The sequence below is a fragment of the Lactuca saligna genome, chromosome 4 (assembly GCF_052625555.1).
Source record: "Lactuca saligna cultivar CGN05327 chromosome 4, ASM5262555v1, whole genome shotgun sequence".
NCBI classification, from domain to species: Eukaryota; Viridiplantae; Streptophyta; class Magnoliopsida; order Asterales; family Asteraceae; genus Lactuca; species Lactuca saligna.
In genome coordinates this window covers 90381831-90409692 of record NC_136420.1, presented here as the reverse complement: position 1 = coordinate 90409692, position 27862 = coordinate 90381831, and the positions used below count along the sequence as shown (strand labels likewise).

The following is a 27862-nucleotide window of genomic DNA, read 5'->3' as shown; positions in this document are numbered from 1 at the left end:
TTAGAAAAAAAAATGAAATACAATATTATCATTTCATTGATTACAAAAGATATTTTCAAACATGAAGAATAAGGTAGGTTATGAGGATAATAAAATAAACATCTGGTATTTAACACTGTTGAAAACAAAAAACTATGAATTCCTTATATGAACATAGATAACAACTATATTTTCTTGAATCCTTCTTGAATACATAAAACAGATAATAACACCACCCTATCTACATAGAAACTACAAACATGAATCAATATATGAAAACTAATCGATAGAAACATAGTAAATAATCAGCATAAACAAAATATTAACATAAAAAACTAACATTTGATATTAAACCAAAAGATAAACACGCAAATTTGATAAAATTACGTTTATATAAACAATAAAACGATATCTAAAATTGACAGTATTAACTAATCTAAAAATTTCAGCAACATAAAACAAGAAACAAAACTTAAAATACTTCGATTAACAAAAAAATTCAACCAAAGCAAACATAAAAACATGAATATCGAATATACAAGGAATTAGGGTTTCATAAATACGAAAAACGTAAAAAATAAACGATGAGAATATATCGAACAATCTAAACAACAATGAGAACAAAATAAAGCATTAAGAACTTTGATTAAGAAAAACAGAGCAAATGCGAATTTAAAAACATAAAAACTACAAAAGTAGAAAATTATCTGCTTCCGTAACATCAAGAAGACAACGATTAAGATTAACAACGAAGATTTGAACAATATTTTGAGCTCGAACGAAGGATTAAACAATCGACAAACGATCAATAGCCTACTGATACGGTAAGTAACGACAAAGAGGCTGAATAAGAGGGGAAATTGAGTGAGGGTTTTCTATATTACAACTAACGATCATGTGCTCAAAAGATTTACCATTTGCAGGAAGATTCCAAGAAGGTGGAGATAGTTTCAAAAATGCCACCGCCGATTATATATATATATATATATATATATATATATATATATATATATATATATATATATATATATATATATATATATATATATATATATAGATAGATAGTTTCAAAAATGCCACCGCCGATTATATATATATTTACTATCTTATAAAACAAATCCTATTATTTCTAAAAATAGATTGAATAAAATAATAATAATTTTTTAAGACGTCCAAATCATTAAGCTAATTGTACAACTATTCACTAATAAAATAATATTAAATTTTAAACAAACTCCTATAAATCTTCTCTTCCAAGGTTTTGATCAGATCCAAATAAATACTCAACACCCTATAATTTGATCATTTCATGAATTTTTTTTATTTTTAATATAACATATTATCTAAAAGAAACTAATGATTGAATTGAAAATAATCATTCTCCTTGGAAAAGAAATTAATTATCGAAACAAACTATTTATCATCCGCCGCTTTGCGCGGATAAACGACTAGTATATATATATATATATATATATATATATATATATATATATATATATATATATATATATATATATATATATATATATATATATATATATATATATATATATATATATATATATATCGTAAACCATCAAAAGTGTGATAAAATTGAATTTATGTTCTCAACATTCGACCACTAAATTTCTCCTACTTTAAATACTGACCCCATAAAAAATAGTTATTGAAAATGCTAACATTTATTAGTTGATCAATTGTTTTCTTTGTTCTGTTTTCACCTTTTCTTCCAATTGTTATGATTCTCTCTTGTTTTGCCAGGAGGGAAGAAGAAGAAAAGGTCCATTCCTTTTCCTTTTTTTCTTTTTCTTAATTCTATCTCCCATCTCTTAAGAATTTTATAGTTGGAAACTTGATATAATTTAAAAAAAAAACAGCCAAGATGAATGATTTGTTCTCAAGTTCTTTTAAAAAAAATCTTGACGACATGGAGGCCGGTGGTGGCAGTGCCATGAACGACACCGTCGATCTTGATCAATTTTTCCAAGATGTGGAAAACGTGAAAGAAGACATGGCCGGAGTCGAGAAATTGTACAAAAAGCTACAAGAATCAAATGAGGAGAGTAAAACGGTCCATAATGCAAAAACAATGAAGCAACTCCGGGCCAAGATGGACTCTGATGTCGAGCAAGTATTAAAACGCGTGAAGGTCATCAAGGGGAAGCTTGTGGCCCTTGACAAATCCAATGTGGAGAATCGAAAGATTCCTGGTTGTGAACTAGGCTCATCTACAGATCGAACTCGCACTTCTGTTGTTAGTGGTTTGGGGAAAAAACTTAAAACCATGATGGATAGTTTTCAGGCATTGCGTGCTCGGATGAATGATGAGTACAAAGAGACAGTCGGGAGAAGATACTTTACAATTACGGGTGAACAAGCAAACGATGAATTAATTGATAGTTTAATATCTAGTGGAGAAGGCGAAGATTTTCTTCAAAAAGCAATCCAAGAGCAAGGTAGGGGTCAAATCATGGATACAATTTCAGAAATTCAAGAAAGACATGATGCTGTAAAAGATATAGAGAAAAACTTGATAGAACTCCACCAAATCTTTTTGGATATGGCCGCATTAGTAGAAGCCCAAGGACAACAATTAAACGACATCGAGAGCAATGTGGCCCATGCGAGTTCATTTGTTCATCGTGGGACTGAGCAATTGGTAGAGTCCCGAGAGTTGCAAAAGAGTTCAAGAAAATGTACTTTCATTGCTATTGCCCTTATCCTTGTGCTAATACTCGTTGCACTTTACCCCGTTTGGTTCCCCATGTTGATGGCAGGATAAAATGATGTGTTAGAAACCAGTTCCAAGTTTCCATCCCAATTTTCTTCTTAGAGGTGTATTTATTTTGTTTTTAGATTCTTTTTTTTTTTTTAAATGATTGTAGAAAATGTAAATTAGAATGTAAAATATTTTAAAGATGTACAATGTTATTAGAAATGAGAAACAAGTTACATTATACAATCAATCAGTTTTCATAATTTGAAGACGATTCATTACATTTCCGTCTATGCCATTGAATAAATTAGATTTCATATCTATAATTGTCTTTACTCTTAAAAAAATCAAACCTATTTATAAGTGAAATGTGATATTTATCTTTTTACATTTCGTTCTTTTAAGGGAAAATGACACTGCAACACATTAAATTTTCGTCATTCATCCGATTTTGTCACTAAAGTAATTTTCTTGTGCATTACATCACTAAACAAGTATTTGACATGTCAATTAAGCTATTTTTGTTAAAATTAACTGGTTACCATGTTACAAAACTAACGTGGCATTTAATAATTAATTTGTCTTCATTATTTGTTAGCCACATCATTAATCCACCGGTCTCCATCGATCCTTCTCGTTTACCCCATATCAATCTCTCTTTTTCCTTTTCCTAACTTCAAAATCTCATTTCCCATGATCTCTTCTTTGATTGCTCTGCGAACAAGTTCTCCGATAGCCTAAGCTCGAAAACTTTCTTACACTCGCCAAGTGTTCAAGGAATTTCCTCAGAGAGACTGTTTCTTTGAAGCTACAGAACATTCAAACGAGTTAGATTCCCAATCACTTCTGTCATCCCACCGGAAAGCTTGTTGTGGTCAACCTCGCTAATTCCAAAGGAATAAAACCGGAGAAACTATTATTAGTCATATCGAACCTCGCTAATTCAAAAGGAAGAAAACCTGAGAAACTATTATTAGTCAGATTGAACAACAACAAATTGGAACCCACAAGAGCCAAAAACGAAAAAGAAAAAGTAGGAGAGGGAGAATCGTCGCCAATCTACCCAGGAGAAAGTGCCCCGGTAGGCGACGACAATGGAGCATTCTTCTTCGTCTTCTTCTTCTCGCTCGGAACCGGAGCAGAAGCTTCAGGTGTAGAAGCAATATCTGTAACTTAAGGGATTTTAAATGCTTCAAAATGCCCGATTTGTGAAGGAATGCTTCCATTAAATGACGTGTCACATCAGCTTTATGACCCGGTAACCGGTTAATTTTGATAAAAATGGCTTAATTGACAGGTCACATACGAGTTTAGTGGTCTAATACACAAGAAAAGTACTTTAGTGACCAAATCGGACAAATGACGAAAATTTAATGTACTACAATGTCATTTTCCCTTCTTTTAATTAATATAAATTTCCTCCATATTCGAAATTTCAATATAATATTTTTTTTAGAAAATAGGAAGAAATCTACTTTAAAAACTGAATCAAACACATCAGCTCCTAAACGACATAAAAGGGGAAGTCCTAGTATTGACCGAGTCTGTAGCCTACTTGTTTTAGGCCTTAAAATAGCAAACTGTAAATAACAAAAGGGTTATTTCTAAAAAAATAAAATTTTTGCCACACGACGACGTTGTGCTAAATTGTACACTTTTTTTTACCAGGTATCTTCATCTCCTCCATCAAAATTTCATTTTGGGATTCATAGAACGACGATCGATTGAACGAAAATTGTTCGAAGCTACCAAAATGGCGTCATCAATGGTTGTTTGTCAAGCTGCTAACGTACTCCGTATCTCCTCTCCTAGATTGGTTTCTCATGCCGCATCACTTATCCAACGCCGTGGCCTCGCCGGCGCCGCCGGTATTGTACATCTCTCTATTTGTCTCTCTCTCTCTCTCTCTCTCACACACACATACACAAAAAAATATGTGACTTAATCGTCTCTAAATATTGATGTGCATTGTGGTTTTAACACGCTCACACATATTTTGATTTGAATGATTGTGTTTATTTTCAGATCCTCATGGAACTCCAAAAGTGGCATTTTGGAAAGATCCAATGAGTCCATCCAGGTGGAAGGAGGAGCATGTGAGTTCTCTATCTTTTTCTATGAATGTTGGATTAGATAATTGAAGGCCTTAGGAATTTCACATGAGTTTTAAAAAATACAATCTTTCACATTTGATAAGGTGGTTTCTACATTTCAGATTGATATGAATTTTAAAACTTTTTCGGAAATCTTTTTTTTGATAATCCATAAATCATTTGATGAACTTATACCTATGATGATAACTATTACATTTCTATTTCTAGTTTGTTATTCTCTCTTTATCTGGCTGGGGATTGCTTATCTTTAGTGGATACAAGTTCTTCACCAGAGGCAAGAAGGATAAGGTATCTTCCTTTACTTGAAATCATATTATTAGTTTGCATTAGCCAATCGAATGATGTGTGAAAAAACTTCATTAGAATCTCCCAAAATGATACAATTTTCTATCATGAATCAGTTTTAATCTATCTTTCGACTAATCTAAGTTTATGTGTTTATGCAAGCACTTATAGCTTTTATAGGTAGTGTCTTTATGGAGTTGAATTAGGACTGCAGTAATTCTCATAATTGAAATGAAAAAAAGTTGTATGTTCTATCAGATGGAATGTAATTGACCATGTTCAAGAGGAAGTGTTTTTTCTTTTAATAGCAACATTACATACATTTAGGTTACCAAAATACAAGTATGTTGCTATTGTTGGTAAAAATTAAATAGAGTAACTTTTCTATCATCATTTAAAAAATATAAGTATGTTGCTATTATGGATAAGAAAATATAACTATACTGTTATTATGGATAAAATATAAAGTACAATGTGATACACTTTGTTGAATTTGTCATTGGTTTGTTTGTGTATTGCAGAAATTGGTGAAAGCATAAAACAAAGAAGTTGTAATTTTTGTCGAAAGCTAATAAATCATTTATGATTACCCGGATTCTATAAGAATCATGAGTTGTCCTTGAATATGTATGAATCTTGATCATAAGCTCCTTAATAATTATTATAGTCATCTTTTGTGCATTTTTAAAATTGGTTGATTGTCATTCACATCTATTAAAAAATAGACAACAAAATTAATTGGTTTTTGTGATGATGTTGTAAAATGAGATGAGACTTTTTGGGTATACACTTTAGAAACTAAATATGTTTAAATACTGATGGTTATAAAATTAAATACTTACACACATATATCTAGGAAATTCTTCCCTTTTTTAACAACAAAATAACCATATTTTATGGTTTAAAAAACTTTTGTGTTTCTAATTAATTTGGGTTGTGTAAGGTAATGAACTTTTGTAATTATACATATATAGTCTCTTAACTTTCTTTTGTATGCGATTTGCCATTGAATTTTTCAAATTGTTGCCAAAAGACCAATATCACTGTCTATGGTGGAGTTAACGGTTACAAAGCCCATACGTAAATATATAATTAAAATCTTATTACATGTATAATACACCTCAATTGAAACTGATTACATGAAAATTATTAGGCATTACATGTCATTACCCATTTACCCCCAAATAAGTTAGAGCACAGTCTCTTTTCTTCCCTACAACTACAATCTCATTATTCCCTAAACCCTTTCTTCCCTCCATTAGCAAATTCGATTTTTGTACCCAACCTTCAACAATGGGTTTGAAGTTTAATGAAGATAAGCTATTAATCGTTTGTGTCTAGCTAGTACCATGGAACATTCACCCTAAAGCCATTAGTCTACTTCGAATCAAATAGAACATGTGCATGTGGCATTGATTTCAGTTGCATGTGTTATCCCCATGTTCCTTGAATATATCACAAGAGAGAAATGGAAGGATATATATTACGCCTTCCCTAAGAAAGATTGTTTGGGACTTTGAAAATTTTGCATAACGATGGGGACTACAAAGAATTTCTTGACTTTGCCAACAAAAATGATAGGAAAATCATTTTTTATGTCGACCACATGAACAAACTACTTTTTGATTGCATTTTGGATGAAGAACTTGAAGATGAAACATATGGGGATGAAGATCAGAACTGTGAAGATAATTTTGACTTTATCATGTTAGACAATATTTCTTATGACCACAAAGATAATGAAGTGGTGGTGTAAAACAACAAATTAAACACTAAGGGATAAATTCTTGAATTTACTTTGTCTCATTGCAAAGAATGCGGAAAGTGATTCTAACCAAGTAGATGGTGCTAATGATGAACCATTGTATCATGTACATGATGAAACACAACAATGAGATAAGATGGTTCCAATCCTATGTATGAAGTTTTCTAATCCTAATGATCATAAGCATTTTCTATGTAATTATGGTCTTTGGTATGAAAAAAAAAAAGGATGTCATGAGATTCTTAGTGAGGTGTTGCAAACACAACAAATATTCCAACATGTCCCTTTAGGATTTGGGCCTCTTGGATGGGTAAAGAGAGAACATTTTATATTAAGTACCCATAATGATAGGCATAATTGCTCCAGGACATTTTAAGATGGGTTTAATTTTGACTTGTAAAGGTGGATAGATAAATATTTTATGAGTGATTATATATATATATATATATATATATATATATATATATATATATATATATATATATATACATATACATTCTACTAGTTATAATTTATATATCTTAGAGATCTTTTATATAAAGGGTAGCCTTTTATATAAAGTAATATATATACTTGTAATTACTGGAAAGATAGAGTAAAAGACACTCCTTGTGTCCTATTTTTCATCTCCAATCCATAAACTGCATAGGAAGTGGCTTGATGGAGTGTCTTGACTGTTCGGGTCTCCCATGCTTCCTTACATACCATTACTTTTAGATTAAAGAAGTATGGTACTCCTTTTATGGATTAGGATATTTAAGGATGCTTTAAATGAATTAGCAGGCTAGTTTCGAACACCTTTTCCTCTCCTTTTTCTCAGTAAATTCCAAAGGCATTTTCCCACTCCTATACTCTCCATATCTTGGATTTTCGTGAAGTATTAGAGTTGATAAATCTTGCTTCTCTTTGAGGATTTATTTGGTAGAAATATTTGAAATGCCACTGGCTACCCTCTTGGTCTTATAGTCAAGTACCATGGGCTACCCCTATTGTATTTCATGCAGTTGCGATGGGCTACCCACATGGTCTTTTATATAACTGTTATGGGCTACCCTCATTGTCTCTCATACAATTACCATGGGCTACCCCCATGGTCTTCCATCCATGTATTACAAAGACAACTAGCAACATACATAATATAGTGAGAAGACTCACCTCAATCATCTATCAAAGAGAAAACACGAGCTAGAGCTGATGACCGCCAAACTCCTTACACTATCAATTTCACCAAAACATCCTTAACTCAAAACAAAGTTAAAAACTTCAAACCGATAAGTCCTTAGACTAAGGCTAACTCTTCTAAGTGAAAAAGACCATTTTTCACTTCTTGATACCTACCTTAATAGATGACCAAAAGTTATTTGAACAAAAAGTAAAGGTCAACTTCCGATGAGCTACACACTGCGTACTCCAACTCTACGAACGGTATAGAGCTTTACTTCAAGATATGGGGTCCAACTAGGCTACGTGCTGCTTAACCTTATGTACGGACTGTGTATATGCCTCCAGATCAAAAAACTTCGTTTTAAGCATTTAATATATTAAGACCTTTCACTCAAAGCTCATATTTTATTCCTACTAGCTCCAAAATGGATAAAATTTCCAGCTTTATCCATTAGGATAGTATAAACAAGCAAGATCTAGTGTTTAATTCTCAAAAGGGCCAAAAATGCATTTTTCTCAACTTAGTCCATTAAGTCCAAGTCTCCAATCTTCATATCAATATGATATTTAGATGGATAAAGTTTTCAACTACATCCATAACAAGGACACAAACTTTCAAGATCTAAACTTTATGCACTAAAATGACCAAAAAGTGGAAAATGTGACAAACGACTAGTCTATGAAACCAATGAACAAGTTAGAAAATTTTTACTCACACTTGTCCAAGAATGGTGTAATCTTGTTAGATCTATACTTAAACTCTTCTTCTATACACGTTTACACTACCTTGCTCTTCAATATTCAACATTCCAATGGAGAAATAAGCTCATAAAAGATGCCGAGACCCAATACAAGTGTGAGGAGGCTAGGTTTCCGATTCAGGACAACTAACTAATTGAACAAATCAAATTAGTCCTGGCCCAGCTGAGCACTTGAAAATTGAGTCTTTATAACAAGAGCTTGTAATGTCAAAAGATGAATGTATCATTCTTAAAGACAAATGTGAAATCACTTATTCTGAAAGAAATGTTTTAATTGCTGACAACAAACGTCTCAATGAAAAATAGATGCTTTTACATAACTCCGTTGATGTTCTTAAAGAAAATGAATGAATGACTCACAATTTTCGTCATCCCTGGTCAAAAGCTCCTGGTCTCGGATGTGAGTTTCCAAAACCTATTGCTTGTCCGTTGAAGGAGTTACAAAAACTAACTTTTATGCTAGACGTTCCAAAGATCAAATATTGTGACACCCCTGTCTCACCTTTGCCACCCCTTCTTGAGACTTCTGACCAATTTGGCTCACTGATTCCTGAGTTTCTGCCTATAAATGTCAAGTGTCCTAATTTCATGCCTCTTCCACCTCTGACAAACCTGGTCCTGAATCGGACCTCAGAATCCACCTCTAGCATCCCAAGCATTGTCATTCAAATTCTGAACCACAGTCCTTCTAACAACTGTGTAGTTGAAGAAATCATTCCAGAGACAACTGAACCTGATACTTTTGATTTTGTTTGGGCATTGTTAGATAGTGACAATAATGATTCGTCTATTTCATGTGAATCTGATTCACAATTGGTCTCTAAAGTCAAACTTTTGACAATCAAACCTGTGTTTGACAACCCCTCTGTTAGTTAAACCTCTAAGTCTTCTTTCAACTTGAAAAGAAAACCTATGTTGAATAGGAAAGATGTTGTTGATCATAAGATAGAAGCCAAAAATTATCTCAAAAAGGAAATTGAGTTGAGACAAAATTCTAGATTTCTTGAGAACTCCAAAAAGAGTGTATCTCAGACTCCAAATCCACACACTAGGAGTCACAAGACCTTCGTACCCAATAAGATTCTTGAAAGGCCAGCTAATCCTCCCAGTCAGTCAGAACACAAGAAAGTAGTCAACCAAATTGTTGGGTCTAAAATATGGTTTGTACTTTGCTTTTCTAAGCATTTGTAGTTTTCGGTCTAGGACCAAAAACCATCTTCGGTTTAATTGTAGCTTAGACTGAAAACACATGTGATTTTGGTTTAGCCTTTGAGTTGTGGGATTGGCTTTTTGGTCCTTATATATAAATAGTTATTAGGGGAGTGCTTAGTGTGTGACACTAGTACATTAGAGAAGGAGGGGACATTTTCGGTCTAGAAGGAGGGGAGCCATCATTGTCATACTTTGTGTCCATTTTACCAACCAAGAACCCTTTTCAACATCCCAATTAATTCTAAATAATTATTGTAACTATTTTCCTTACATAAATAGAGTGTTGTCTAACACTTTAATTATTATTTACGACATTAATTAATTATTATTTAAATTAATATCTTATTAATTTAAATATGACAGTTGGGCATAATTATTTTTAGGATACGACTATCGTCACTTATTCTAATCCGAGGATCACCGTTAACATTTCGCAACTCAACCGAGCACACACATTCGAGGTGAGTTCATACTTTCCAAGATTTTTCAATGTTTTTAGGGGGGGGGGGGGGGGGGAATACAAGTAAAACACAAGTAATCTTGTGTTTAAAAATATAATTTTGCTTATTATATTTTCTTACCGTTAACATGCAGTTGAACATGAAACTTACTAAACACCACAAACATTATGACTACTAGACTTACAAACAATTTACAAAACATGTTAAGACACAACTATTTTACAAGCACAAACTTTAACACAGAAACAAACTTATAAACTATATTAAGTATAGTTTATCAAACGAACGAACTACTTTTACAAAGTTACATGTCATTAACAAAAAGGGTTTTTGCTTGTATTATTCGTGAATTCGTGGAGGGATCCAATTTGTGAGACACGTCTTCGAGTACTTACCTAAGTACCAAGGGAAGTCTAACCTTATGAACTCGATTCTCCTGGAGGGAAAGCGTGAGTTTATGTATAGATCTATAAGGGACTGACAATCTCGCACCAGAGTTTCTTGCAACAGCTAGGCCGGCAGGCCTATGGTGACAATCGCCATAAATGTCGTAAAGGTTTAACGTCCATCAGCTAGACCTCATTTCATGTTCCTTGTTTGGTTGTGGGCTTAGGGAAGATCCACACAATCAACTGTCCGTTTGATCTTGTTTTATATATAGCTAGTATAAACTAAGTGGTCATAGAAGGAACAGGTATTATCATATTCTTACAAATAAAATATAGGGTTTCTTAAGGAACACTTTTAACATATTTCAAAGGACTAATACAGTTAACCCTGTAAGTACCTAGTGAATATGTCAGGGTTATATACATGAGGATCCGACAGACAGTGGATGGGTGGCCTCTGTCTCATTTCCTGTTCCATGTTTGGTTGTAGGCTTGGGGCAGAACCACACAATCGATTGTTTGTTCGATCTGGATTGTATATGACCTGTATACACTAAGTACTCGTGGAAGGAACTAGTACGAGTCATTTTACTTATCATTCATTACATCAGAAAATATAGGATTTTCTAGAGAAACACATCATGTTTTACAAAGAACAAAGAACCTGTTTTCTAAAACAAAACTCTTATGAACTAACCAAATTTAATGTTGACACTCTTTCAAAACCACTTGTATTCTCAGGACACTAGTAGACAGGTACACGCCTGGGTTCCTAGAAGACGGAGCATAGTAGCTTCAAGTCTTTACTTTGCTATTTACTTTTGGAGTCAATCATATATGATTTGAATACAATGTAAACATTTTAATATCTATACGATGGTTGTTGTTGCTTTGATTACTATTATTCAATTGTTGTGATACTATACATGACGTCCTCCGCCCCGAATGTTTTCGCCGTTCTGGTTTGGGGATGTGACAAGATCTGATTGAGATGTTGATAACTGTAGAAGCAGAGATGCATAATAGTACAACTGAAGCGTAAATTCCTAAAGGATCTAATCCTAAAAGTTCATTGGATGTTAACAATGGTAATCAAGAAAAGGTTTCTCTTCCTAATAGAAAGGGACCAACCAAATTCAAATTGTTTGATCAAATGGTTTTGAGATCGTTCCATGTGTTAATATCAATGAGTCCATTTGTTTCTACTTTCTATTGAAGGGACATTAGAAGTGAAGCTACCCAAATGTAACGCTTGTGTTTCCAGGCTTGCCATTTTTAGCAATGTAATGGTCTAGGTTAACCTTTGTAACCCGTTTTGAAATAATAAGATTGTATTATTTGAGTATTATGTGTTTTGTGCTTAATTGCTTAATTATGTGGTTTGATTAATTAAGAATAAAAATAAGCGTCAAAATTTAAGTGTAAAATAAACTTGATATCTTTAGATAATGTTGTAGTAGTTGAAACAAGGTTTCCGAAGATATAAAGAATGCTGAAATCCGAGTTATAACGAGGAAGTTATGACCTGTCGAAGTTTCGCGACAGAACCGGCATCGCTGAATAACGTAAAAAGTGAAATTTACGTTAGAGCGATATTTAGCCTTAGTGATCTAAACGAGAATCGAAGATCTCGTTGTTAGTATCAAAGCGATAAAAAGTTAGGCGAGAACGGACGTCAAACGAAGAAGTTATGAATTTATAACGAAATTTTCTGTCCCGGCCTATTAAAAATAAATAATAAAAATAAATTCAAAATTAGCCAACGAGTCTAAACGAAAGTTGTAGATCGTAGTCTCACCTTCACGTGGATATAAAGAACGTCGAAAACAGAGTTCGTATGAAGGAGATATGAATTTTCGAAGTTTATTGAATAATTAATAATTAAATTTAATTATTAAATATCGGCCTTATCCGAAGACGAGTCACTGGACTCATCCGGAGTACATCCCGCGTACGGCAAGAAGTGTCGACATTTCGGATGATGCATGCAGTGACGATTTCGGAGCCCTGTACGCCCCGCGTACAGGCGTACGCCCCGCGTACGAGGAGGTTCCAGCCTCCTATAAATAGGATGTGAGGGGTCCGGGTTTAAGTGCTAATTTCCTCTCGTTTTTGTGCCGAAGCTCTGCGCATAAACCCCCGAAGCCATCTCGAAGCCCTGGTAATATTCCCGAGTCCCGAAGCAAGTCCCGAGATCCCGAAGATCCCGAGAAGTGCGGTTTTCGAGCCGAAGCTCTGCCCGTGAGAAGTTCAATTTTTGTAGAGATCTTCTAGATCTGCTGAGGATTTCTACTTTTGCAAGTCGTAGTGTTGTCCGATCATCTTCTGATCAAGTGAGTGTTTACTACCTTTCATAAACGCAATAATAATACAAGTATGGTTTGAGTGTATTAAGTTTATTGTCGTTTATACGTGTGAATGCGTTGTTAGTTTCTCCTAACATATAACTATGAAGTATTTTATACGAGATATGTGTTATGTGTATATTTTGTTGTTATGTGTGTGAATGTATATTCACTTTCTTCTATCTTACAGATCTGATTATTTCTATATGAAATACGTGTTATGTGTGTGTGCCTCATCTGTTATATGGAAAATGTATTAATCAAGCATGCTATACAGGTTTTGAAAATATGTATAAAAATGTATGTTTTTATCTAATAATATGTTGGGTAGAACATGGGTAGATAGTTGGTGTGTAATAAACAGATGAGAGGCCTCGTTGTTGTTTTGATCCTGTCATCTAGCGGAATTTAGATGACGACCACGGACTTTTCTAGATTGTCCAGTGGAACGCTAGCAGGATCATAACCTGTAGGTGTTAATGAACTTGGGTGTTCATTCGCTGTATTCCATCCCCCTCATGGTTGCCTTATTTGACTTATATTGCTGAGGAACCCCCGCAGCATGTGTTGTCACCCCGATGAAAATATTCTTATATTAGGTCCCTTGTGTTAGTTGTTTTAGGGACGTAAAGTGAGAATAACGGGAATGGGTAACTGGGTTATTTTTGGTTGATAATAATTAATTTAATTATTTATTTTGGGTTGAAAACCCTATATGCTCACCAGGCTCCCAAGCCTGACCCACTCAGTTTTATTTGTATTACAGGAAGTGGCGCAAGGGCGTAAGATGGATGAACCATCAAGTTGTTTTGTTTACAAGTCTGTATATGTAAATATTTGATGAATGACTTGTAATGTTATCGTTTATGCTTGTTGGTCTATATCGGAACATGACACCCCGAGTTTTTATTATATAATGAAAAATACATTTCTTTTATGAAATGCTTTGGTAAACATTGTTTTATCATGTTTTGTTTTTGGGAACAAATTTCGCAACGCTTTCAAATCAAAAGGATTTACTCTGAATTTATTTTAAAAGCATAAATGAAAATCGGTCTTTTCTGGCCGAGATTTTGGGGATGTCACAGTTGGTATCAGAGCATTAGTTTAAGTGAACTAGGAATTTGTAGGATTTCTAGACTTAAACTTAGAATGCTAAGTGAAATTTTGTGATGTGTGTCTGTTATATTTTAGAGACGAGCACTAGTTTATTTTAGGAAAGTTGCCTAAAATGCTTTATGTGCTAAATGTTATATGTTGCCATATATGATATGATTTGTTCGGATCTATGGTCTGTTGCCGACCGGATCTAGAAACTTTATGTGTGTAGGATTCTAAGCGTACGTCTGCGATATTAGAACTAGCATGTAAACGTTTCGGGGTGATAAGGATGATTTGAATATCTATCATGAATGAGGATCTAATTTCACCTTATTCGGTGTGTAGATCAAAAATGGTGAGAACAAGAAGTGGAGTTGGAAATGCTGATGAAAACAGGAATCAACCACCAGTGATTGAGCAAAGACATGTCGTAGCAGCAGCACCTGAACCAATTACAATGGCTGGTGTGCAAATGATGGTTCAAACAATGTTGGATCGTCAGATGGATGAAACTAGACAGTTGCTTCAACAGAATCGTGAAGAACTGACAATTCGTGTGGAAGAGCCTGAATTAAATGAAGGGCACTCGGAAGGTGGAAACTTCAGTGGGTCTGTTGGTCAAGCCAACCCACCGATAGTTAGACGAGACAACCATGATGGAAGGAATGATGGAATGGGATGCAAGTACAAGGACTTTCTAACTTGCAAACCATTGACCTTCAATGGAAAGGAGGATCCGATTGGAGTTATGGATTGGATCTCAGAAATGGAATTGGCCTTCATGACTTGTGGCTGCAGAGGCAAGTTGCAGACTATCTATGCAGTGCGTCAATTCCGAGGTGGAGCCGTTCGTTGGTGGAACACTCTAGGGAAGACTTTGAGCCCAAATGAGCCACTACAATTGTCATGGGCAGAGTTCTTGGTGCAATTCAAGCGCAAGTTCTGCTCGGCTCAAAATCTGTTGGAATTGGAGAACAAGTTTCTGACACTAACGAAAGGCAGTATGTCAGTTGATGAATACACCAATAACTTCACCGATAAGATGGAGTTTGCCTTGCGTATCGTTCCAGACAAGCTGACGAAGGTGGACCGGTATGCGAAGGGACTCCCATGGGAGTACGAGGTGCCAGTACGTCAGGCACATACTTTAGAGGCAGCTATCTGGGCTGCCAAGTCTGTTGAGAACATGATAAAAGGGAGAACCACCAACAAGGTTGAGGTTGGTGAGAAGAGGAAGTTTGAGGGAACATCTGGTTCCGGTAAGAAAAGCAAATTTTTGAAATCTGATTCGAAAAGGTTTGGTGGGGGAAAAGGAGGAGAAGCGAAGTGGTGTGATAAGTGTAAGAAAAAGCACTTCGGGGGAATGTAGCGAGGATGTAACTTGCTACAAGTGTGGAAAGGTTGGACATTTTGCCAATGAATGTCCGAACAACAAAAGGATGTGTTTTGGTTGTAATGAAGAGGGGCACATTTTGAAAGACTGTCCGAAGAAGAAAGAGGCAGCTAAGCCCAACATTCCACCAAAGCCGAAGGCGAGAGCATTCCAGATGACACTGGAAGCTGCTAAGGATGAAGCTGATGTCGCTTCAGGTACCTTTCTCGTTAACAATTTGCCTGCTCAAATTTTATTTGATTCTGGAGCCAACTACTCCTTTATATCGCATGAATTTGGTAGAAAACTAGCTTTGCCTGTTAATAGACTAGATGATGCTTTATTAGTCGAAGTTGCTAGTGGGAAGTTTGTACCTGTTAGCCATCGTATGAAAAACATCTTAATTGACTTGAATGGGAATAAGTTCCACGAGGAATTATTGCCTATCGAACTTAATGGTTTCGACATAGTGTTGGGAATGGATTGGCTCAGCGCCAATGATGCCGAGATTTTATGCAAGAAGAAGATAGTTAAAGTAAACCCGCCTGGAAAAGATTCGTTTATGGTGTATGGGAACAAACGCCGAGTGAATTTTGGAATCATTTCCCTAATGAAAGCCACAAAGTGTTTGACCAAGGGATGTACATCATATTTAGCATTCGTAATTGATGCTAAGAAGGAGAAGAAGGTGATGCAGAGTATTCCTGTGGTGTGTGATTATCCGGAAGTATTTCCCGAAGATCTTCCTGGATTACCACCTGATAGACAAGTAGAGTTCGGAATAGACTTGTTACCAGGAACAACGCCAATTGCAAAATCACCTTATCGATTAGCACCGACGGAGATGAAGGAGCTGATGATGCAACTTCAGGAGTTATTGGACAAAGGTTTCATTAGACCTAGTTCATCACCCTTAGGAGCTCCGGTGTTATTCGTGAAGAAGAAAGATGGAAGTATGAGAATGTGCATCGATTACAGAGAGCTGAACAAGGAAACAATAAAAATAGATATCCGTTGCCGAGGATCGATGACCTGTTTGATCAATTGCAAGGTTCGAGCTATTTCTCGAAGATCGATCTTAGGTCAGGATATCATCAGCTGAAAGTAAGAGAGCAGGATATAGAGAAGAATGCATTCAGAACTAGATATGGACACTACGAGTTCTTGGTTATGTCGTTTGGACTAACCAATGCTCCGGCAGCATTCATGGATTTAATGAACAGATTTTGTAATCCGTTCCTTGATAAATCTGTGATAGTGTTCATAGACGACATTCTGATTTACTCAAAAAGCCAGGAGGAGCATGGCAGACACTTGCGAGAAGTGTTAGAAGTCTTGAAGAAGGAGAATATGTATGCTAAGTTCTCCAAATGTGATTTTTGGATTCGAGAAGTCCAATTCTTGGGTCACGTGGTCAACCAAGAAGGGATAATGGTTGATCCAGCAAAGATTGAAGCTGTAATGAAGTGGGAACAACCGAAAAGTCCCACGAAGGTTCGAAGCTTTTTAGGATTAGTCGGATATTACCGAAGGTTTATCCAAGACTTTTCTTCGATTGCTACTCCGTTAACAGCTTTGACCTACAAAGGAGCTACTTATGCTTGGAGTGATAAGCATAAAGAAGCATTCGAGAAGCTAAAGAAGAAACTATGCGAGGGACCGATACTTTCTCTACTCGATGGAGTTGAAGACTTCGCTGTTTATAGCGATGCGTCTGGGGTTAGATTAGGTTGTGTTTTGACCCAAAGAGAAAAGGTGATAGCATATGCGTCTCGACAACTGAAAGAGCATGAAAAGAACTACCCGAGTCATGATTTGGAGTTGGCAGCGGTAGTTTTCGCTCTGAAAATATGGAGGCATTACCTCTATGGCACGAAGTGCAAACTTTTCACTGATCATAAGAGTCTCCAATATCTCTTCAATCATAAGGAATTGAATATGAGGCAACGATGCTGGCTGGAATTACTCAAGGACTACGACTGTGAGATACTTTACCATCCCGGTAAAGCTAATGTAGTTATTGATGCTCTCAGTTGGAAAGTCAATCTTGAAAGGAAAAGGCCAAGAGCGTTGAGAATTGAAGTTGTCTCGACTATTTTAGAAAGTATAAAGAAAGCTCAAAGCGAAGCTTCTGAAAAGAATGACCGAAAGGAGGAACGTTTGGGCAAAATGTTGGTGTTCGGTGTAAACAGTCATGGACTGAAGGTGTTCCAAGATCGGATTTGGATACCTAAGACAGGAGGAATCATAGATCTTCTGATGGAAGAAGCTCACAAGACCATGTACTCGATTCATCCCGGTAGCACTGAAATGTATAGGGACCTGAAACCCTACTACTGGTGGCCGACGATGAAGCTTGATGTTGCAAAGTATGTGGCCGAGTGTGTGACTTGTGCGAGAGTCAAGACACAACATTAGAAACTGTATGGGAGTTTAGAACCTTTACCTGTGCCTATGGGTAAGTGGGAAGACATTGCTATGGATTTTGTCACTAAACTGCCCAGAACAAAGAATGGTCACGACATGATTTGGGTGGTCGTCGATCGATTCACTAAGAGTGCGCATTTCATAGCAGCCAGGGAGAAATGGTATATGGAAAAGCTTGCGAATTCTTATGTGAAGGAAATTGTGAGACTTCACGGTGTACCGCAAACCATTGTGTCGGATCGTGATAGTCGTTTCACCTCACGATTTTGGAAAACTCTACAAGAGGAATTGGGTACCAAGTTGTGTTTAAGTACAGCTTACCATCCGCAGACTGATGGTCAGAGTGAAAGAACGATACAAACACTTGAAGATATGCTGAGAGCATGTACCTTGGAATTCCTAGGTAAATGGGATGAACATTTACCGTTGGTAGAATTTTCCTATAACAATAGTTTTCACTCGAGCATTAAGATGGCACCTTATCAAGCTTTGTATGGACAGAAGTGTCGTACGCCGTCTTGTTGGCTTGAGGCTGGGGAAAAGCAGTTTATGGGACCGAAGATGGTTCATCAAACTGCTGAAAAGTTGAAAATAATTAGGGAAAGAATGTTAGCGGCTCAGGATCATCAAAAGAGCTATGCTGACAAAAAGCAAAGATCGATGACTTTTGAGGTTGGAGATTCGGTTTTGCTTAAAGTCTCACCGTGGAAGCGACTTATAAGATTTGGTAAAAGGGGAAAGTTGAGTCCAAGGTTTATTGGACCGTTTAAAGTTCTTCAGAGGATTGGGAACCAAGCTTACAAGCTCAAATTACCCGAAGAACTGAATGGAATTCGCAACACTTTTCATGTGTGTTATTTGAGAAAGTTCACGGGAGAAGTTCCCGATATAATTCCAATTTCTGAATTGAGAATCGATGAGAACAAAAGGTTGATTGAAGAACCAGAGCTAATTGTTGACTGAAAGACTAAGAAGTTGCGACGCAAGATGGTTGAGTTAGTGCTTGTCCGATGGAAACACACGAATGGGTCGAATCTCACCTGGGAGACGGAGAATGACATGTTGAGTTGCTATCCGCATTTGTTTGTTGATGTGTGATTCCGGGGACGGAATCATTCTAAGGTGGAGAGAATTGTAACGCTTGTGTTTCCAGGCTTGCTATTTTTAGCAATGTAATGGTCTAGGTTAACCTTTGTAACCCGTTTTGAAATAATAAGATTGTATTATTTGAGTATTATGTGTTTTGTGCTTAATTGCTTAATTATGTGGTTTGATTAATTAAGAATAAAAATAAGCGTCAAAATTTAATTGTAAAATAAACTTGATATCTTTAGATAATATTGTAGTAGTTGAAACAAGGTTTCCGAAGATATAAAGAATGCCGAAATCCGAGTTATAACGAGGAAGTTATGACCTGTCGAAGTTTCACGACAGAACCGGCACCGCTGAATAACGTAAAAAGTGAAATTTACGTTAGAGCGATATTTAGCCTTAGTGATCTAAACGAGAATCGAAGATCTCGTTGTTAGTATCAAAGCGATAAAAAGTTAGGCGAGAACGGACGTCAAACGAAGAAGTTATGAATTTATAACGAAATTTTCTGTCCCGGCCTATTAAAAATAAATAATAAAAATAAAGTAAAAATTAGCCGACGGAGTCTAAACGAAAGTTGTAGAGTGTAGTCTCACCTTCACGTGGATATAAAGAACGTCGAAAACGGAGTTCGTATGAAGGAGATATGAATTTTCGAAGTTTATTAAATAATTAATAATTAAATTTAATTATTAAATATCGGCCTTATCCGAAGACGAGTCACCGGACTCATCCGGAGTATGCCCCGCGTACGGCAAGAAGTGTCGACACTTCGGATGACGCATGCAGTGACGATTTCAGAGCCCTATACGCCCCGCGTACAGGCGTACGCCCCGCGTACGAGGAGGTTCCAGCCTCCTATAAATAGGATGCGAGGGGTCCGGGTTTAAGTGCTAATTTCCTCTCGTTTTTGTGCCGAAGCTCTGCTCGTAAACCCCCGAAGCCATCCTGAAGCCCCGGTTATATTCCCGAGTCCCGAAGCAAGTCCCGAGATCCCGAAGATACCGAGAAGTGCGGTTTCCGAGCCGAAGCTCTGCCCGCGAGAAGTTCGATTTTTGTAGAGATCTTCCAGATCTGCTGAGGATTTCTACTTTTGCAAGTCGTAGTGTTGTCCGATCATCTTCTGATCAAGTGAGTGTATACTACCTTTCATAAACGCAATAATAATACAAATATGGTTTGAGTGTATTAAGTTTATTGTCGTTTATACGCGTGAATGCGTTGTTACTTTCTCCCAACGTATAACTATGAAGTAATTTATACGAGATACGTGTTATGTGTATATTTTGTTGTTATGTGTGTGAATGTATACTCACTTTCTTCTATCTTACAGATCTGATTATTTCTATATGAAATACGTGTTATGTGTGTGTGCCTCATCTGTTATATGGAAAATGTATTGATCAAGCATGCTATACACGTTTTGAAAATATGTATAAAAATGTATGTTTTTATCTACTAATGTGTTGGGTAGAACATGGGTAGATAGTTGGTGTGTAATAAACAGATGAGAGGCCTCGTTGTTGTTTTGATCCAGTCATATAGTGGAATTTAGATGACGACCACAGACTTTTCTAGATAGTCCAGTGGAACGCTAGCAGGCTCATAACCTGTAGGTGTTAATGAACTTGGGTGTTCATTCGCTGTATTCCATCCCCCTCATGGTTGCCTTATTTGACTTATATTGTTGAGGAACCCCTGCAGCATGTGTTGTCACCCCGATGAAAATATTCTTAGATTAGGTCCCTTGTGTTAGTTTTTTTAGGGACGTAAAGTGAGAATAACGGGAATGGGTAACTGGGTTATTGTTGGTTGATAATAATTAATTTAATTATTTATTGTGGGTTGAAAACCCTATATGCTCACCAGGCTCCCAAGTCTGACCCACTCAGTTTTATTTGTATTACAGGAAGTGGCACAAGGGTGTAAGATGGATGAACCATCAAGTTGTTTTTTTACAAGTCTGTATATGTAAATATTTGATGAATGACTTGTAATGCTATCGTTTATGCTTGTTGGTCTATATCGGAACATGACACCCCGAGTTTTGATTATATAATGAAAAATACATTTCTTTTATGAAATGCTTTGGTAAACATTGTTTTATCATGTTTTGTTTTTGGGAACAAATTCCGCAACTCTTTCAAATCAAAAGGATTTACTCTGAATTTATTTTAAAAGCATAAATGAAAATCAGTCTTTTCTGGCCGAGATTTTGGGGATGTCACACCAAACTACTTGAAAGATCTTGTAGATGGTAAAATCAATTTGTATGACTCTACTTTAGCTACATCCATTATCTAACTCAATGAGTTCCTATTCTTAGACTCTTAATATATAATGTGATGATCACATTTGATGGTATTGCATGATCTAAAAGAAAGAAGGAAGCTTAAGCAAAGTGAGATAAATTTGATCGTGAGAGATGGACTTTGGTCACATAGTTTGATGGTCAGAATTTGGAGCTACTAATAGGGAGTTAGGATAATTTAATAGGTTGCTATTACTCTTTTGAGATGTTTCGAAATATAGTTTTTCATTACATGCATTGTAAGTACAAGTTCTAGTTTTTTATTTGTTTTAATAAAAGCGAAGTTTTGGTTTACTTAGTTGCCTTATTGTATTTCCTTGCAACGGCATTAATGAAAGTGTTAGTTATGTTTCTAATAATAACAATATTAATTATGGATTTGATTCTTATGACATATCGCTTGTGGTATTATCATAATTGATCAAGTGAAAAGAAATCTCATCATCAACTGGACAGATACTTGGTGTCGTACAATTTGAATGGTATGATAATTTTGTTCGTGAGAAAACTAAGACTTAAAACATTATTCACATGTTTATGTGAGGGAAATTGAAGTACTAATGGATCTAGTACAAGTTAATATGGACTCTTTAGATCCACCACAAGGGACGATAACTCTATTCGTCATGATTTATTGATGCTTTAGTAAATATGATTGTGTTTATAAGATTAAACAAAATTCTAATACTTTGAAAAGATTCAAAGAGTGACAAATGAATAGAAGAATCTATTAGGCGGAAAGATAAAAGATTCTCTAATCTGAAAAGAAAGGAAAGGGATTTAGTATCATGTTTTGTGAACATCTTAGTAATTGTGGAATTGTATCACAATTAACCCTCAAAGAACATCTTAATGCAATTGTATGACTAGGAAGAGGGATCGAACATTGTTGCAGATGTTTCGAGCAAAGATGAGTCATACTTTATTCCTATCAAGTTTTAGAGTCATTATCTAGTAACTATAAATCGTATCTTGAAACTCATTTCAAAACTACAAAGGATAATAACACCTCATAATATGTGGAGTAATAATGTTTTCTTACTCTAGCACATTTAGAATTGAAGTTGTGATGTTTTCGTTGATCGAGAAACAAAAGATACACTGAGTGTATCATGTGAAGTGTTTTCTTGTCGGGAATCCACACAAACTTTTGCATATATTGTTTTAGCTTATTAAAGAATGTTTCTTAGAGAAAAATTATATGTCAGGAAGTCAGTAGGAGTTATATTGATCTTGAAAGTTTCAAGAGTCGACCAATAATGATCCTTTTATTTATCACTAGCACACAACCTGAGGTTGAAAAACTGTTGTGTTTAATGGTAAGTTCTTATTTCTATGCACTTCCAGTTGAGTTAGAAATGCTTTTGAGTTCTATGTTCTTCATTTAAATGCAATAGCAAAGCATGTTGGTCAGTGAAAGTACATTGATCAATATGGTAAGCTGCTAACAACATGGAAGCACTGGTGGGCCTTGAGCTGTCAGAAGGCAGGAAATTAAAAATAACAAAGTTCAATTCATGAAGGAAAATTGAATTTGGATTTGCTTTGTCCTAAACCTTGTCTTATGACTGTAGGTTGGAAATGAAATATCCATAATGATAGGAACATATGAACCTTCAAATCTAAGTCACAAAAGGTTTCACTCTGATTGATGAAAATGATTATGAGGAAATACTTTTGCTGATATATTTTAAAGATCAGATAAAAATCAGTATGGATATTGGTTGTATTAATTACATTCTCAAATTCACAATATGATTATGGGCATCCCTCTTCATATTTATAATTGTAAGGAATGGAAAGGAGTTGTCTAAACTTTCAAAATATATGTTTATCACGTCTTAAAAGGGTTTAAACACATAAACTATCGGATAAAGTACATAAGCTTAAGAAGCCTAATTAGAGGCTCAATGAAACATCGCGAAATAAGAATGTACACTTCCTTGAGAAAGTCAAACGGTATTGATTTCTAGAAGTTCAGTTGATTTCTGAGCACATGTCAAAGCTAGTAAGAGCATAATTGTTATACTGGTATTGCATGTTGACAATACTATTCATAAGGAAAATGTCTCTAATTTGCAAGTTGCAAAAGTTAGGAACTATTTCTCTATAAGTGGACTTAAGGGAGAGGGCATTCATACTTCATTGTGAATCTAAAGGTTTAGATTCTATTGTTTAATAGAACTTAGTCAAAATCATATATGAATAGTATGTTGAAATGTTTCAACATAGAAGATTCTATATGGAAATATTATAGTAAGATATTGAATAGATATTAAATCCTTATATGAAATATAATGAGTCGAGTCTCATATGCTTCTAATATATGGTCAATTACATATGTTATAATATTCGTTTATTCTAATTTTTCAAATGATCTGAGCATTGTGATAAAAAAGACTAGAATTTTAAGTGACTAAAGTTGTTAAACAACTATCAAGAACATTCTAAGGTTTTATCGAAGGTTGGTTACTTGTGGATAGTTGAAAGTATGATACCATTGGGAAGGACCATAATGACACGTTTTGGATTGAGATGATTCTTGTTCATAATATATGGTCATATGGAAATGTTTCCATAATGAGATATGGGTATATGGAACAGGGCCGGTCCAAACGTATACGGGGCCCGGGACGAAAAGAAAAAAAAGAGCCCCTTAAAGACGTATATATAATAAAGATTAAATAATATCATTTATTCTCCATTATAGACGTGTTCAATTAGCAATAACAAGCAAACAAAATTGTTTATCTTTTAAGCTAGTTTGAGTTTGAAAAAACTTTATGCTCTAAAAATCATTTAGGTAATAAGTTTTTTTTATATATACACACTACATAGGCTAGAATTTTTGGGCCCCTAGAGATGTGGGCCTTGGGCGGTCGCCCGGGTTGCCCACCGTCTGGACCGGCCCTGATATGGAAATATTTCCATAATAAGAATTGGTTATAAAATCTACATGTGAGTTTGAAACTTTAATGCAAGAGAAGTGTACAAGCAATGTGTCTTGAATTTGAGACTTCATAACCATGGAATTATTTTAAGTAACAAGTTCTAGTGGAACATTTTGTAATATCGAAGGCTCAGTCTCTGTGACTTTAGAACCTCGACATCATAGAAAAACAATGCATATAAAGATGAAATTCCACTACATCTTAGACAACTATAAGAATTTGGAATTGTGAAATGATTTTCATTGGAGTAACGTCTAGTCGATCTGTTAGAAAAGGAAGGACCATCAAGAGGCATGGTATGCATGTTCATAACATGGCATGACTGATGTTAACTAATTCAATTGGTTAGTTGACTACTCGAAACAATATACAATGAACAAATTTGTATTTGTTATGGTGATTAAATAATATGGATTTATTTATGATCAATGAATATAATACCATAGTAAATTAATTTATTATTGTGTTTCATTTTGCATGTTCTACTTCCCAGAGCAATTTAAATATTATTCAAAATTTCACAATCGCTTATACTTTTGGAAGTAAATAGTGAATCAAGATTATCATGAATTGATTGTACATTGTCCATAGAGAATGGGAATTATATAAGATTGCTATAATATTCATGAGTACTTAGAAAAATGGAGATTTTGAGTATTGGATAAACCTAGCTTAGAGATTACTTCATAGATTTAATTGTGATTCTAAGACGATAATATCTTCTATTCTTCAAACGCCTATACGCAAGTTGTAATTTACAAGTAGGTTGTGCATTGGTGTTGTGAAAAAGCATCAGTAACATGACGTTATAAAATGTAGTATGTGACATCCCCAAAATCACGGCCAGAAAAGACCGATTTTGTTTATGCTTTATAAAAATCAGAGTACTTCGTTTTATAAAAAGGTTGCGGAATTTGTTCCCAGAAAAACATGGTAAATACGTTATTAAAACATTTTCGAAGAAACGTATTTATTTCATTTTAAAACGTTTGGGATGTCATCGTTAATACAGGAACATAAGCATAAACAGAACTTACAATTATTCACACTAGTGGTCTACATCTCTTTAAATCTCTCAGTGTAATGTCACTTCATATCAACACCTGTGATATAAATAAACTAAGTGGGTCAGGTTGGGAAACCTGGTGAGCACATAGGGATTTCAATCCCACAATGTTATACCATATATATAGTTTAAAATTCACAAAATATACAATTTCACCATACATATATATAAACAACTCTTATCCCACCCCGTCGATCCTCGCAACGAGGCTATCCATACTCTCGGACCTAAGATTAGTCGTTTTACCTACTCCATACTCTCGGATCAGAAATGAACGAATTACCAAATCCATACTCTCAGATCATAAATGAACGAATTTACCAAATCCATACTCTCGGACTAGGGACGAATGACTAATCCATACTCTCGGATTAAAGATGAATGATTATGCCTAATCCATACTCTCGGACTAGGGACAATAGCTAATCCATACTCTCGGATTAACGACGAATGATTATGCCTAATCCATATTCTCGGACTAGGGACAATGACTATGTCTAATCCATACTCCCGGATAAGTGACATATACTAACTTCTATTCTCTGAGTTTAACTCACTTGTACTCGTAAGAATATACTACCCAATATTCCTCATATTTAATTTAGGTCTACTCTTTATCCTAAATTATCAAATATAATCAGGTATGTTCTTTAACACGAATTTCAAGCAACATCAATTAACTCGCACATAAACATATAATTAATACTTCAATCAATACTTGTATTAAAATCATGTTCATGAAAGGGACTATGCACTCACCTGAGAAGATGGTGACTCGGTACTCGGACAGCGCTTCGTTTACTTTAAAATAATTTCCTTCGACGAAACCTAGTATTATCACCAATAGATTTTAGTCTATTATTCGCCGAGACTAATTAATAGTCTAGCTATTATTACTATTATATAAGCATTAAAAAAAAATACTTATATAACCCATAATAATAGTCCAAGTATTTATTATATGTTCTTAATAACGTTAATATAATTAAATAAAAACTATATTCAAAATAGCGTAGGCGTAGCTCACTTACAGCGGGTTTTATAGAAAACCAGGCTTTGCTTGGAGCAGCGTTTCCGAGCCGAAAAGCTCTTCTTCTCGGAGCCGTCAAGCACTCCGGGGCTTCCGCCTCGTGCTAGGGAGGTTCCCTAGGCTTTTCGGGGGATTTCGGGGCTAGAGAGAGGTTCTAGAGAGAGAGTAAAGAGAAGAAAGAATGGGAAAGGTGTGAAGAAAATGAGGGTGGGAGAGGTGGTATTTATAGGGTGAAAATGGCTGAACTTGGTGCCACATGTCACCATCTAGTGGCAAGACTTGGGGAGAAAGCAATGGCCAAGATTGTGCCACATCACCCATTTTCGCACAACACACTTCCGACTTCTAAAATCCGTAACTTTCACATACGACCTCCGTTTTTAACGTTCTTTATATCCACGCGTAGGTAAAAATAATATCTACAACTTTCATTTTGACTCCATTGGCTAATTCTCGACCGATCTTAAATTTAACAGTACGAGGCGTTTAGACTGTTAAATGACCGCGAAGAATTCGTAACTCCTTCATACGGACTCCGTTTTCGTCTGTCTTTTTACCGTTGAGTTCCTATTAATGAGATCTTCAACTCTCATTTATTTCACGTAAGCCAAAAACCGCTCGAACTAAAATTCGAGTTTCGGGCTGTACACTACTAAGCCGAATCTTAGAAAAATCATAACTTCCTCATACGAAGTCAGATTTGGGCGTTCTTTTTATCGACGCTCTTAGTTTAACATATTCTACGACTTTTGTTTAGATTGCTAAGGCTAAAAAGTCTTTTATCGTAAATTCACTATTTACGTCTTCCGGTGTCGTGCCGGTTTTGCCGTAAAACTTCGGCGAGCCATAACTTCTTCGTTATAACTCGGATTTCGGCGTTCTTTATATGTACGGAAACCTTGTGACATATTCTAAAACTTGTTTAAGACTATTCATTCTAAATAATCTTTTGTTGAAAAGTCATTTTTGACCCCTATTACCTCTAAATTGACTAGCCCGGATCTGCGGGCGTTACAATTATCTCCCCCTTGGGATGATTACGTCCCGGAATCATCAACGAAAAAAGGATCGTATAATGACTCCATACATCATCTCTTCATCCTCGGTAATAATTATAACTTCTTTATTCCTTCAAGACTATCTCTTAGACTTATTGACTGTAAGCAGTACTTGATCGTGCACTTGCTCTCTACCTCATATTAGACTCCAAATTATGACCTATCATCATGTGATGTACGTTTAGACTCAGGTCTCTTAAATTCTAAAACAGACTAAGCCTTCCTTCATGTTCTAATGTGATATAATCATACTTTAACACGTA

The 27862-nt window shown here is 35.4% G+C and overlaps 2 protein-coding genes across 2 annotated transcripts; both read left to right on the top strand.

Annotated features, from left to right (window-relative positions):
* Nucleotides 1-1694: 1694 nt before the first annotated feature.
* On the top strand, nt 1695-2933 carry LOC145038681 (syntaxin-125-like). Its single transcript, XM_078986962.1, has one exon. The coding sequence runs from the start codon at nt 1862-1864 to the stop codon at nt 2759-2761; it is 900 nt and encodes a 299-aa protein (XP_078843088.1). The 5' UTR covers nt 1695-1861; the 3' UTR covers nt 2762-2933.
* Nucleotides 2934-4318: 1385 nt separating this feature from the next.
* Nucleotides 4319-5765, top strand: LOC145038680 (uncharacterized). The gene is made up of 4 exons (XM_078986961.1): nt 4319-4563; nt 4721-4791; nt 5017-5097; nt 5616-5765. The coding sequence occupies exons 1-4, from the start codon at nt 4449-4451 to the stop codon at nt 5631-5633; spliced, it is 285 nt and encodes a 94-aa protein (XP_078843087.1). The 5' UTR covers nt 4319-4448; the 3' UTR covers nt 5634-5765.
* The last annotated feature ends 22097 nt before the right edge of the window (nt 5766-27862 follow it).